Genomic DNA, 14008 nt, shown 5'->3' on the forward strand with positions numbered 1-14008 from the left:
CTCTGCACTTCTGTGAAAATGGGTGAGTTATTGACATTTTTTTTAAAAAGCCAAATGAAAACACAAACAGGGAAATGAGAACTGTTCCATAATGTCCTGCACTTTATGTTTCTATTCAAAATATAAATCCCCTTTCAATCAAAAAAAAAAAAAGTACAACATCATTTAAAAATCAAAGAGGGAAATGTGACTTAGAGAACTGAGGAAGCAATAGCATTTCTTTCTGGCATATTATCTGTTTGACACAATCACAGGTGAACAGGCTTTAGACATTGTGTGGCTGTTCACATTAAAAGCATCTCCTCTAAAGTGATTACTTCCGGGCTAAACAAGTATATCGGTTAAACGAAGTCCGTGAACAGGCCAAGCCGGGCAGGCATGGACACGTGTGATGCATTCTCCGCCCAAAAAACGGAACCTAAAATAAAAAAGAAAACTGAGTTAGAGCAGGAAATGTTAAAAAGAAAAAAACTATTCTTAAGGAATTTCTTTGAATAACAAGTTAGTGTTTATTAAATATTAACTATTCTTCAAACAACAGCATCTATTTTCATGTATTATCCTTTCACAGCCTTCCAACCATTCTGTGAAGACGGCAAACACTTTAATCACATCCATCTGATAGATGAGAGACGGAGGCACAGAGAGGTTAGGAACTTGCCTGAGGTCACATATCCAGAATTTGAAGCTTGGCTGGCAAGTGGACCTGAAGGACCAAGCATTGAATCAGCAAGCTACACTGTCTTTTACTTTTTCTCATGCAATTCTTTTTTAGAGTGTCCTGCTACTGAAGCTCCTTGAAGAGAACATAACTTTATGGGCACGACCACATGCATACAATAAGCAAATAAAAATTCACTGATGATGAGAAATGTATAAATTCATAGATTTGTGCAAAGATGTGAGGGAGTTCCCTGGCAGTCTAGTGGTTAAGATTTGGTGCTTTCACTGCTGTGGCCTGGGTTCAATCCCTGGTCAGGGAACTGAGATCCTGTAAGCCAACAAAATCAGGGAAGGAGGCAGCCCAATTTGCAGAAATGCAGCAGAGCAAACCCCAGGCAGGAGAGCCAGCAGCAAAAGGTTGCTCTCACCCCAAGCACAGTTCAGTTGCTGTTTCTAAGAACCTGCTTGAACCTGGGTGAAGCTTGAACCAAGCACAGTTCAACCGAACTGAACCAAGCACAGTTTGGTGCTTGGGTGACTTCCTGAAGTTTGGTGCTTGGATGACTTCACCTGAACTTGGGTGACGTTCGGTGCTTCGGTGACTTCACCTGAACTTGAGTGAAGCTTGAACCAAGCACAGTTTGGTGAAGCTTGAACCAAGCACAGTTCAACTGAACTGAACCAAGCACAGTTCGGTTGCTGTTTCTAAGAACCTGCTCGAACCTGGGTGAAGCTAGGTTGAGGAGGGTCAACTAGCAACTGGTGTGGTCATTCTCTGTGCCAGGGGCAAGTGAAGGACTCACAAAACATGTATGCTTTCTAGAGGCAAAGATTCCCATAGGAATGGTGCCCCCTCGAGAATCTGCCTGCTTTGCAAGGGATAGGAAGAAACTGTAGGCCTGCAAGTGGTTGCTATTAATGAAATGAGATGGCAAATTACCCGATTGAGGGTAATATGAGAGAGGACAGCTACTGCAATCTCATGCCTTCAGGGGATCCTTCCACAGTTGACACACGGCACAGAAATGCATCCTTCCTGCCTCCCAGCTCAAATGCTTCCTTTGGTATCATTCTAGCGCATTTCCTATTCTATTCCACCAAAAGAGGCTGCCCCACACAAGTGATCTATCCTTACAAGAAAATCTTGAGATGCATCTTTCAGATGCCTTCGAAATCATTTCTTTCTGCATCAAACAAAAGGCTGAACAAAAGGCTGTCTGCAGACAGTGGCAGAACCATTCTAACCTTGTTTTCAGGTTGAACTGATTGGATGGGTCCAATTCTATGGGTGTTCAGCAGTGGTCAAGGCTAATTACTGTGGGCATTATCTTTGGATGCTACCATGCTCATGTTCTCCTTACCTTTTTCTTTTTTCTTCTCTTCCTCTTTCTTCTTTCCTGCCTTCCATTTCCAAAATGGTTCTGGAAGGGCCAGGGAGATGGTTGAGATCAATAAATACAAAGGGAAGAGTAGGCAGGTGGGGGTGGCACATGGTGAACAGGCAGGACCATCCCAGTTCCTCTGTCCTTTTGCGAGAGCATTGCTGTCGAGGCTCTAAACGCAGTGTCTATATGGGGGCACATGGCCATCGGTCCCATGCAGACACGGGCTAGAATGGTTCTGTCACTGTGTGCATCAAAGGGTCCACGGAAGGCCGGCTCATTTGTTGCCCCTGAGAATATATCAGAGGAGACGAGGGCAGCAGGAACGGCTTGGACAATTACAAGTTATTATGTCTCAATTACATGAGACATAATTAACTCATGACCTTGACCTAGAGATTTTGAGAGATTCCTTTCACTGAGCCCCAAACTACTGCATGAACCAGTGGGTTTCAGTTTGGGGTGATGCTGCCCCTGGAGACGGCTGGCAATCTCCAGAGCCATTCTTGTGTGTCACAGTGCAGGGAGGGGGCATCTGGTGGATAGAGGCCAAGGGTGTTGCTAAATATCCTACAACTCAGGGGACCCCTCCTATGGCAAAGAGTTACCTGTTCTCAAATGTCCACAGTGCTGAGGTTGAGAGGAGCAAGCATGGGCGGCAAGGAACAAGAGCCTGGGAAAAGTGAGTGCTACCTGTAACAAGCATGTCCAACTGTTACACATGAAGGACACCAACCAGGTGTCTCCTATTCATTTGTTCAACAGACACTGACTGCATGTCACCAGCACGTCAGGCCCTGTTTTAGGGACTGAGGATACAGCGATGAGTCAAACAAGAAAGGTCTCTACCCAACATGGAGTGTCATATCAGTGACAGATACTCAGTAAGACAGTTTCAGCTACTACAAATTCAAGGCTTCAGTCTGATGCTCTGTGCACCTCGACACTGTGGTCACTCTTGGGCCTGCCATGTGCGTTCTCAGCAGCAAAAGCAGCAGGAAAGAGAAATAACTCGCACTGGCAGCCTGCCACAGGCCAGGCCACAGAAAGGCGTGATGCCTGAGTGCCATGTTAAAGCCGGGTGCCAGATTTCTGCCTCCCTGTGACACAAGCTAAGTGGCTTCCTCTTGAGGTGAAGCAACACACCTGACCGAGGTCATCAAGCCACAGAAGAAACATTTCACAGTCAAACCCATCTCCATCCTCTTCAAAATACCACCAGGCCCAGACTCCAGGCCCTGGGAACAAAAGAGAATCTTTTAGTTTTGAGTGCATTAACGTTCAGCCTGGTACAAAGGACACACTCAAAAATATATGTGTCAAATGCTTGTCTTCTACCCCAATGCCACCATAGTCTGTGACCTCCCTGAGGGGTAAAGAGGTGATCCTCTCAGGTCATGGGGCTCCACCTTCATCCTAAATCTCTCTGCCTGGCACTGATCAATGTCACCAAACTCAGAAACCAAAGGCTCTTGCCTATGTAGGGCCCCTCTAGGGTCTAGGAAGGGCCCTGGCAATGTATTCTCAAGGTCAAGTGTTTTTGTGAAACCTTCAAAAATGTCTATTATTCTTTTTCTTACCCAGGGCATCATGATTGTGTAAACATCAACCTAGATTTGCTGCAACTCAATTTAACACAGTGATTAGACTGGCAGGTCCCTTTATACCTGGGTGCCCTTTTCTTATTTTTATCCTTTTTCAAGATTCAGCCTGTGTTTCTCCCTCCCTCATCTGAGCTTTTCTACACTGGATGAGCCTGTAGCAGTTTTCTCCTCCATCTACATCCTCTCAATCGCACACACTGCAATTTCTGACATGGTGAACACCCCGTAGATACCTGCCCATTTCTTGACTGGCCCATTCACTGCTATTTCTGCATTCATGTATGGCAAACGTAGTAGCAGTTTGACAGTCACACATGCACAAGAAGGTGTTCACAGAAGATGCATCTTTAGACGTATAAATACAGCCAAGGAGCTAATCATTCAGTACCAACATGACGGCTTACTTTAGGATCAACTATGTACTCAAGCCAATGTTTCTAATACTACAGATTTCCAATCAGCAAATTCTAGGAGTTACCAAGGCAGAACCTTCAGCACTCGTGAGAAGGCATGATGTCCAACACATTTGCAGCATTTTTAAAGAGAAACAGTGCTGATATGAAACCAAAATATTATTTGTGCTATCTCTCAAAACAGAGTCAACTGTGTTAAAGAAGGAAGCACAATGGGATACTTGAAGAAAAGCTGAGTCACGTGACATAAAAAGCACTGGCCCAATAATTTTTTTCCTTATTAAAACCAGTTTTCTTACCACTTTATCAATAGAAGTACATAGTTCAAAAAGGTCAAATGGTATGAGTGCATAAAATAAAAATGACAAATCCCACACTGCCACAGTTTCTGGTTTTAATAGCTCTGATGAGTGCCACTGTGTGGTTTCTTGTCATTTTTTTTTGTCTTTTGGGAATAGGCACATATGCTCATGGTTTCCCAGGTGGCACTACTGGTAAAGAATCTGCCTGCCAGTGCAGAAGATGTAAGGGATGTGGGTTCAACCCCTGGGTCGGGAAGAGCCCCTGGAGAAGGAAGTGGCAACCCACTCCAGTACTCTTGCCTGGAGAATCCCATGAATGAGGAAGCTGGCAGGCCACAGTCACAATGTCACCAAGAGTCGGACACGACTGAAGCAACTTGACACAGTACATATATTCTCAGAACCCTAAATGTACAATTATTGATCTGTTCCCCTCCTGTGAGCATCACGTTAACCTGGGGCCTGTGCTGACGGAAGTGGACCCGACACACACCTGGGCCTCCCACTGCACAGTGTCCCCAGAAAAAATAAAGAAAACCAGGGAATGATGGGCCAGCTTCCTTGGTTGTATGGAACTGGACTTGAGTTGGGGAACCTTGAGTCTCTGGGACTAGAGGAGCATAAAAGATATGCAAGAAATAGAGCGGTAGTTTCTACGGGTCAAAGGGCCCCCCGACACACACACATCCTGGCAATTGTGTGGCAGCCACCAGCACCTGTGTGGATGAAGGCAAAAGAAGTTGTGTGCTTGGGTGGCTGATGAGTTCCCTAGAGGTGAAGATGCGGCACCTCCTATGCTGTGTCTTGTAAGGCTAAGTAAATGAAGCATCAGACAGTGGTGCTCACCTGGCGTGATTCCAGCCCCCTGCAACGCCCGGCGGGACATTTAGAGGCCATTCTGGAGGTCACAACTTGGATGAGGTGCAACGGTATCTAGCGGGTAGAGACTAGGGACGCTAGTAAACATCCTACAATGCCCAGGGCCACCCCCACAACAAAGAGCCATCCCGTCTAAAATGTCAGAAGAGCCCAGGCTCAGAAGTCCTGTTGTTAACTGGAAATTATTTTCTTCAGAAAAGGAAAATGGATTAATCAAGTTTTAAAGTGCAGCTCAAAAACAAAAATAAAAAACCAAAGCAAGTGCTAAAAAAATGTTAACATAAAAAATGGAGCAAAATTTAAAAATAAGATTAATTTTTTGAAGGAAATATAGATTAAATTTAATATTTTAATAAAATAATAAGGAATTAAAGTACTCATCACATAAACTTCTAAACTTCTAAAGCCCGTGAGTAAACAGTATAGGATGGACATGACTAATCTTTGTAAGCTCTGTTAATAAAAGCGTGGGTACTAATGGAAACTAGTGTTTCCTAAACTGGAGAAGGCAATAAACAGCAAAGTATTCCCAGTAGATATGTGATTTAATAATGCACTCTTAATTATTAAAAATGAGTTGTTAAAAAAATTAATACACGTTATAACTACTATCTACCTAAAAATGTGTTTAGAAAGCATGCATCCTATTCCTTTCAAGTAGACTTATATTTTATTGTATTTTTGAATGATCAAATGTGAAGTTAAAAACTTTACAATTACAAAATTGTAGCCTAGCAGTGTCTAAACTGCTAATTGATACATCAGAAACAAAATAGTAAAATGAATTCAATAGTTTCTACCTATAGGTCTTAATTTCATTCATCAAATACTGTACACTTTATCAAAATAAATATCAGTGGCTAATGTCTAAGCCAAACTAGAATGGAAAGTTTAAAATTAGAGCAGGTATAGTCCTCACCTATTCATAGTCTTGTGCTTCTAATACACCAGTCTCTGTGACCACAATAAGAGTTAATCTATTTTTTTTTTTTTAGAAAGCAAAAAGAAAATGGAGGGGGGAAGGTAATGAACACATTCTATTTAAAAGAACTTTTATACAGTGTCCATCTTTATTTTTACCATCTACTAATGAACTGTAAAACTTTAGAGCAGAGTCTCACCAGGACATATTTATTTTAAAATGGGGTTTTTTTTTTTAAGTTGCTTTGAATATAATATAGCTGAAAGATACTCTGGAAGAACTAGGTTTTCATCAGGATAAGTTAATTTCACTCAGAACAAGTAACAACTTTGGGACAAGAACTAGGTTATTGAAATGAATTATGAAAATGTATTTTCCAGACAGTAAAATAACCAATATGAACAGCTGTAATATTGAGGTCTAAAAACATGGTTCAAGTGGTTATCTGAATGGGGGTAAGTCAGATCTGACATTAACATCTTACTTTTTCAGTACTTTCAGTTCTTTTATCACTTAATTTTACTATGAAAACCATAATCTGTTATCTTAGACTTTATTATCAAAAGTGTGATTAAAAACACAGCACAGAGATGCTCCTGGGTTTATGGCAGGAGAATGATTTTGTTTTCTTTCAAAACTGACTTTGCGCTAAACCTGAACTAGAAACTATAGGAACCAGGAAAATAGAATCTGGTTCTCTTGTCAAAATATCTCAATATTTGGAAACCTCATCAGAACTACAGGATGAGGCAGATTTCAACTCTGGACTATTATGTGCTATCTCAGGGAGCATCTTCCCTACACAAACCCATCTGGGCTAACTGCACTGAAAAAAAGTTCAAATTAAACACGACCACAGCTTTCACTGAAGTAGATCCCAGTGGAGTGACGGACAGAGCAAAACTCAGAGCCTGTTCTCTGACCTATCACCTGGGACCTCAGCCACATACTGAGCCCCTGTGAGGCTGAATGCTGTACAGAGGATGGGAGAAAACCAAACCTTACTTCACAGACTTGTATTAAATGAGAAACACATCCACAACATTTAGTATCATATCGAGGATCTGGTGCACCAGGGCATACAGCAAGTAGCAACTGCTATTTGTACAAAAATAGTTACCCAGAATGTGTCATTCTTGACTTGTTTTAGCAAACCAGCTGGGGTACCTGAGGTTATACTAACAATGTACAAAGACAACTAATTCTGGAAGAACAGTGAATTAAGAGTCAACTTTGAAGCGACAGCGACTCCCACGGACAAAAGACGACTCGTGTTGGATAAGGCTGATGAAAAAAACTGAGACCAGTGCCAAAGGCGGCTGGGCAGGCTTCACCTCCCTACCCCCACAAGGGGAATGGGGTTAGTGGTTTGGCACAGAACCAGACAACTAACAGTTTTGAAACCTTTCCTGTCCCAAAATGGCCAGGAATAAAAGGTGCATATCATGCTTACAAACGACAGCACCGGCTCAAGCGGTCAAACAACGGTGAGGAGTGGTACCAATGCAACAGGAAGTGTTTCTCAAGGAAACCACAGGAGAGCCCAAGGCCATCTTCAGATGGGTCTAAACAACCAGGGTCCCCACTGCAGCACATTGAGTGAAACCCCAACTTATTTCCTTATTTCATTCAGATAGAGTCAAAACCTTAGCTGTTATCTGTGACTGTGAAGTATGGGAAAGATACTTGGCTCCATTTCAGTTTTAAACCCTAAGCCACACGTGGGGAAAAGAAGAAGGCAGAAGGCAGAATTCAGTTTGCTTTGAGAACATTTAACCTGTTTTTAGAGGATGTGATGGGTAGAGAGAGAACACTGCAGAGGACTGAACTCCCCTCCAACAAGCCCCCAGGCCTGGGACATGCCCTCACGCACACACATATTGCTCCCTACCCACCCCTGCACCCTGGACCCCATGTAGCTGCTGGTAAGTGAGGATGTACTGACGGCACAAGAAGAGCATCTGCAGCCTGGCACCCCTGGGGGATTTGGCTGGACCCATACCGGGTTTCAAACATTTTGTGTCTGAAGGACACGGATTCTCCAGGCTCCACAAACTTCTCTGCTCCCTCCTACCTGCCACCCACCCACTTCAGGGAGTCCCACACAGCTCCCTGGCCCCTGCAGACAGGAGGGTCTGCAACACCTGAGAACACAACCTCTGCAGCCCCATCTGATCCTGCCTCACTCCTGCCACTTCCTGTCAATAACTTTCCAAAAATGGTGTTTAGGTCATTGTGATATTGAGCTGTTAGACAGTAAAATAAATTGGGAAGCTAAACATCATGAATCTCCAGGGTTGTGAACATTGCATCCTGTGGAGAGACTCAAAATGTAGGACTTTCAAGTTCAAATACAAGAGTGATTGCATCATGGATCATTTTCTGCAAACCCAAAGCACAAACTTATGTGCTTCTGCCTTTTCAGTAGGTCTGACATTAAAACTATTTTCAAGAGCTTTCCTATTCTGATTTCAGCAAAGAAGTATACACAGTATTTTATATATACACACACATATATGTATATAATATAAATGGTAATATATATACATAAATGGTCTTTTAGGATATAAAATATATTCATACATCCAAAAGTAATATATATTTATATCCTTAAACTGTAAAGCAAAATTCAGTGTTTCAAATTATTTTTATGAAATGTTTCTAACGCCATGAGAACAAAGATATGTGAATGATCAGTTAAATAAGGATGGTAAGAATACACTTCTCTCAGATGGAGAGGAGAATGGAAGAGGTTTTCCACTTCATCTTCTCTGATTTCCAACTTCTAGCACATTTCATGTCATAGAGGCCTTGCTTCAAGTTGAGTAACTGAAATGTAAGAGAACCAACAAGAACACATATATACTAACTTTACGAGTCATCGGATGGCAACTGTCTCCCACTTTGCCCATCGGTGTGCAAATCCGTATGCTCTTAACCCAGATACTAACAGCACAGCACATGCCTCCACCACACTGGGGGTCCCTGTCGCAGGCCTGAAATATAATAAACAAACAGATAAATAAAGATAATCAGAACGACTCAGGCTAAAATTAGGAGTAAAAAAAAGAAGCTCTTATAATATCTCACAGCTATGATTTTAATAATCTTACATGTTTAAAAAAACTGTAATCATTTATTTGAACATATTTACCATAAAATCTAATCAGAGATTTTCCCACTTGATGAAAAAAAAAAAAAAGCCTAAATAATGGCCCACACAATATGAAAATTATAAACCCCAACACTTAAAAAAAAATCAGCTCTCTTTTTCTAGTGCTTTATGGATGAAACAGCTTTGAACTTGAAGTTTATACTGGTCTTTTACCATACATGGCCACAAGGAAATACATAAACCAAATCACAAGATTTTGAAACTATTAACTATAGAATAAAGTGGGCCCAATTTAAAAAAGAGATTTAAATGGTCTCTAAATCTATCATGAAATGCTCCAGATCCGTAAAAATACTGATGTAAATTTAAAAGTATAACTCATTTTCTCTTTCAAATATTTGCATTTTGGTTCACGAGATTTGACATTTCTCACACCTCTGACTTGATTTTCACCATTTCCTTTTGAAAGAAAGAAATTTCATAGGCTGAGAATGGGCAGACCAAGACTTTTGCCTTATGTTACCCTTTTTTTTTCTCAGGTGAGTAACTTGCAAAAAAGGAAATTATTGGCTTAGGGTATACATATGTGTACAATATAAGATTAATGAAACTATTCTGAGATCCATCAGATTTAGAAATGCAAGTGACAGATGCAATTATCAATAGTGAATACTCAAGACACTTGTTCCTAATATAAAAAGTGTAAACACATATAATCAAAGAATCAACTATGGAGGAATTTCCTCACTTGACTAAACAGAAGTAAATAATGAAGTGTAAACTTATTTGCATGAAAATAGATCCAAAGAACTATTGTTCTTTCCTAGAACCATCCATAAATAGGATGCTTTGTTTGAATGGTGTTCAGTAATCTGTTTTGTTAGTGTTAAGGTGAGAACATCCTATAGTATATATGTAAGAAGCTAAGAAATCTATAATTTAGACAAATTTAAGCACAGATTTAATGCAAACAACTAAGATACTTCTTCAGAGCTCTTAGTTTTGGGGACAGCTATAACTTCTCAAAACACAAATATATGGGGATACAAGATCTTATTCATTATTTTTTATTAAAGTAATCAGCTATATTGTTTTAGAGTTATTTATTTCCCCCATTAGAATTTTTTCTTGGGCTATTTAAAACAAGTCTTGGATAAAAACTGTAATTTTCATTTTGGGATGTTTGGACATTTATAGGAAAATATAAAAACAGTTCCATTTTTCCAGTTTTTATCTGAACATCAGAAACCACACATACGTACCCATTACATTCCATAAATGAGATGTTCACTATATGATCTTTTTCAATACAGTTTTAACAAATCTATGTGGACATATAAATCAATTCAAAAATAACCACATTACTACTCCCCAAAAAGTAAATATTTAAGGTGGAGGTTTTAGGCAATATTTTATTTCAACAGATGCTCAAGACCAGGAATTCTGAAGTCCCACTAGCTTTTTTAATAAGACAATCAAAATCCAGCCAAAATCTCTGAAATTTCAATCAATCACTTGGATTTTAAACATCCTAGAGATGACATATCTAGATAAGTTACTAGGTTTTTCATTTGACTCCAGATGGTTCCTGTCATGGAAACATAACTGTATTTCTTTATTGCCATGCTGTTTTAGAGAAATTTTAAAGATTCTTTTATTTTCTAGCACTGTTTTGCAACAAGAAAAACAACACATATAATCGTATAAGGCCAGTTTAAACTTTAACAGATAAACATTCAATGTGATAAAATTTCACTTTGTAACAAAAAAGATTCAGTTCTTGGAAATACTTACAAAGACTTGCATAGGTTTATATATTTTTAATTAGACAGCTGTTTCTTAATGCCCTTCATCTTTAACCCACTGCAAATCTATTCAACTGGTGTTGTCTTGTGAATGGAACAAAAAGATACTTATATTACAAAGGAATTTGGGGCTCAGAGGATTAGGAGAAATTTAAAGAGCCAGCAGGGGAAGATGGGGAAAAACCAATCAGATTTCAATTCTCATGTATTAGAAACTTTTTTTCAACCACATGGACTGACAAAGCTATTCAAATACATCTATACCTGTAAAAACCTCTACAAACCATACTGATAAATATCACAATACTTATTAATTAAGTGTCTCTTGGCCATAACCCAAATATCTATTGGTTGTAACCAAATACTGTTATAATACAAGGACTTTCAATGTGCTATAAGCACATGGGGACAATAGTGCTTAATTTTCTCAAAACAATGACACTTCCCTTACATTTAAACGGTATTTCATTATCTGTGTACTATCATTTCAAACATAAAAGTTTTTTCTTTAAACCCTATTATGTGAACTTGGATATTTGAAATAATGTAATGGGGATGTAAAATACTTTCAGACTTAGAAGAGTTGAACAGTCAGGAAATGGTAGCGATTCTGCATTGTTGGCATAAACTAGGCATTTTCATTTTGTGCTGTAAAGTTATCCTTCGGATCCACACAAAGAAAATTGTTGGTGGACCTAGGAGAGAACTGAGCTAGTTCCTGCTTCCACAAATGATGCCATCTCTCTCAACTGAAATATCCGCAGGGTCACCTCCTCCATAACTAAGCCAAAGCACTGTAGGTGCTTTATCAGGAACAGGAGACGGAAAACTTACAAGGAGAAGCTCAGGACGTTGGCGGGGGGGAAATGAAAAACGCTGGAACTCAGAAGAAAGGACCCACGTTGCTTTTCAAAAGTGCACTCGTGACCTTGAACCAAGTTATTTCAAAGGGATTTTGTAGAGGATGCTTTGGCGAGCAAACTCCTCAACCGCAGAATTAAGTCTCCCAGGATCTGGGGGTACTGGTCTTGCCCCTTTGCATTTTAAAGCACTTAAATTTCAAGGACAGAGGCTGGAAAAGCCGGGGGAAAGTGCTCGAGAAAACTGCCAAAGGAAACTTCTTTCAACTTACGAGAAAAAAAGGACCAAACACGAGGACAGAGGGGCAGGCAAGCGTGAGAAGGTGGTGGGGAGCGACTGTGGTCACTTCTTCCAGGGAGCGCCCGATGTCCTGGCCGCCCGCTGCCTAGGGATCAGGGCGCTTTTCCCGGTGCCCCAGGGGGCGAGTGGGGCAGGTGTCCCGGTCCGGGATAACCCTCCCGTGCCCCCGCCTCCCGGTGGCGGTCCGCACTCCGTCTCCCGCCCCCACGACCCCGCGGCAGGAGGAGGGCGCGCATCCCGGGGGGACAGGTGCGCCCCGGCCGCTTACCCCGGTGATGACCGCGGCGTCGCCGGCGGGAGGTGTGAGCAGCAGCGGCGGCAGCAGCAGCAGTAGGAGCAGCAGGCGGGCGCAGCGCGGGCTTCTCATGGCGCCCTCGGGCCTGGGCGGCTGTTGGGGGGCCGTTGGGGACGCACGGGCTGGAGCGCGGAACGCAGAGCGCCGGGCGGGCCACTCGCGCGACGCTGCCGGCGGTTATAAAGGCGAGCCCCGCCGTGACTCACGCAGCCGCCCGGCCGGCCGCACGCGCGGGGGGCATGGCGCGGGCACACCCCCGCGCCCACCCGCCTGCCCGGGCTCCGCTCGCCGCAGGGACTGCTCGCGTCCCTGCCGCGCACGTGTCGCCGTAGTCCCGGGCGCCCCCACTCGGGGCGCTACGCAGGCAGCGCCCCCCGCGCGGCGCCCCGCTCGCGGCTAGCCCCTTGCCTCGCGCCGCTGCTGCCTTCCGCACGCGCCCGCACGTCTTTTGTGGTCGCAGACACCCCCTCTGCTGTCCTGGTTTCCCCAGCTCCACGTACTCAGCGCTGCAAACTTGCAGCTCATTTGCTCTCCAGATGTCTAGGGAGTGCCTACTAAGGTGCTGGGCGCTGTGGACACACCGGGGGAGCAAGGGAGGTCCCAAAAGCCGCTCAATGTATTAATTTCTGTGTGCCACCTACAGCCACTTGGTTTGTCCTTAGGGTCCAGTAACTGAACAGAAATGACAGACATCGAACAAACAACCTGGAAACGTGGAAAAAGAGGGGGAAAGAACAAAGGGAGGGCAAAATTACCCCTCATCCCACATCCCTGACGACACTGAGGGGTTTGTCCTTCCAGCTGCGGGAGTCCAATTTATTTCTTTCAAGGACTGTCCTCCCTTTCTGCTCACATCTGTTCCCTACCCTCTGCTCTCTGATTTTCTTCGCATTCATTTCTTCCCTTTAACGTCGCGCCAGCTTCAGGCAAAGCAGTTCAGGATGATGCCAAAGCGAAATGAGATCGCCAAGCTCCGGATGCCAGCCTGAGGCGCCTTACGCTCTAGGTAGGCAGCTCGCTCTCTCCAGTCCAAGATAATCATCTTTCAGTCTTTATAAGACGCGATGCGACGCTACTGGGATTCGTTCATTAGTGTCAATATGACTTGAGTGCCTACTGGGTTCTAGGACCCCTGTGAGAGGACCAGTGAGAGCTTCCCCTTCCACTGTGACCTCGAGTCTAGCTTCAAGAATCTCAGCATGTTTATCCTCAAGGAAATTCTTTCGAGAATACCTTGGTGTGACCACGCCAAACTTGTTTCCACCAAAGTTCTGGGAAGCTCGACTTTATTCCTTGAAACCTCAGCTTTCCCTGGCCCTGTTGAAAAGCACATGTGTCTTCCAGTTTCTATAATAAATGCAGTGGGGAGAGTCGAGACAAAGTTACTTTCAGACTGTGGGGCTCCCCCCATGCCAAAGCATTCAGACTAAATGTGGAAAAAAAAATTTTTTTAAGGCAATTATCCGA

The 14008-nt window shown here is 42.8% G+C and overlaps 1 protein-coding gene across 1 annotated transcript; it reads right to left on the minus strand.

Moving 5' to 3' along the window:
- Positions 1-313: 313 nt before the first annotated feature.
- PROK2 (prokineticin 2) lies at positions 314-12640 on the minus strand. Its single transcript, XM_052648838.1, has 4 exons — positions 12515-12640; positions 9036-9161; positions 2025-2084; positions 314-418 (listed from the first exon to the last, which is right to left on the minus strand). Exons 1-4 carry the CDS (start codon positions 12611-12613, stop codon positions 314-316), a joined length of 390 nt encoding a protein of 129 aa, XP_052504798.1. The 5' UTR covers positions 12614-12640.
- Between the last annotated feature and the right edge of the window lie 1368 nt (positions 12641-14008).

This window comes from Budorcas taxicolor, chromosome 1 (genome assembly GCF_023091745.1).
Source record: "Budorcas taxicolor isolate Tak-1 chromosome 1, Takin1.1, whole genome shotgun sequence".
NCBI classification, from domain to species: domain Eukaryota; kingdom Metazoa; phylum Chordata; class Mammalia; order Artiodactyla; family Bovidae; genus Budorcas; species Budorcas taxicolor.

Coding starts and splice junctions, on each gene's coding strand:
- PROK2 (XM_052648838.1), bottom strand. CDS start 12,613: ATGAGAAGCCCGCGCTGCGCCCGCCTGCTGCTCCTACTGCTGCTGCTG. Junction 9,162..12,514: donor ACGCCGCGGTCATCACCGGG/GTAAGCGGCCGG, acceptor ATTATATTTCAG/GCCTGCGACAGGGACCCCCA. Junction 2,085..9,035: donor GCCATCCGATGACTCGTAAA/GTTAGTATATAT, acceptor TGGCCCTTCCAG/AACCATTTTGGAAATGGAAG.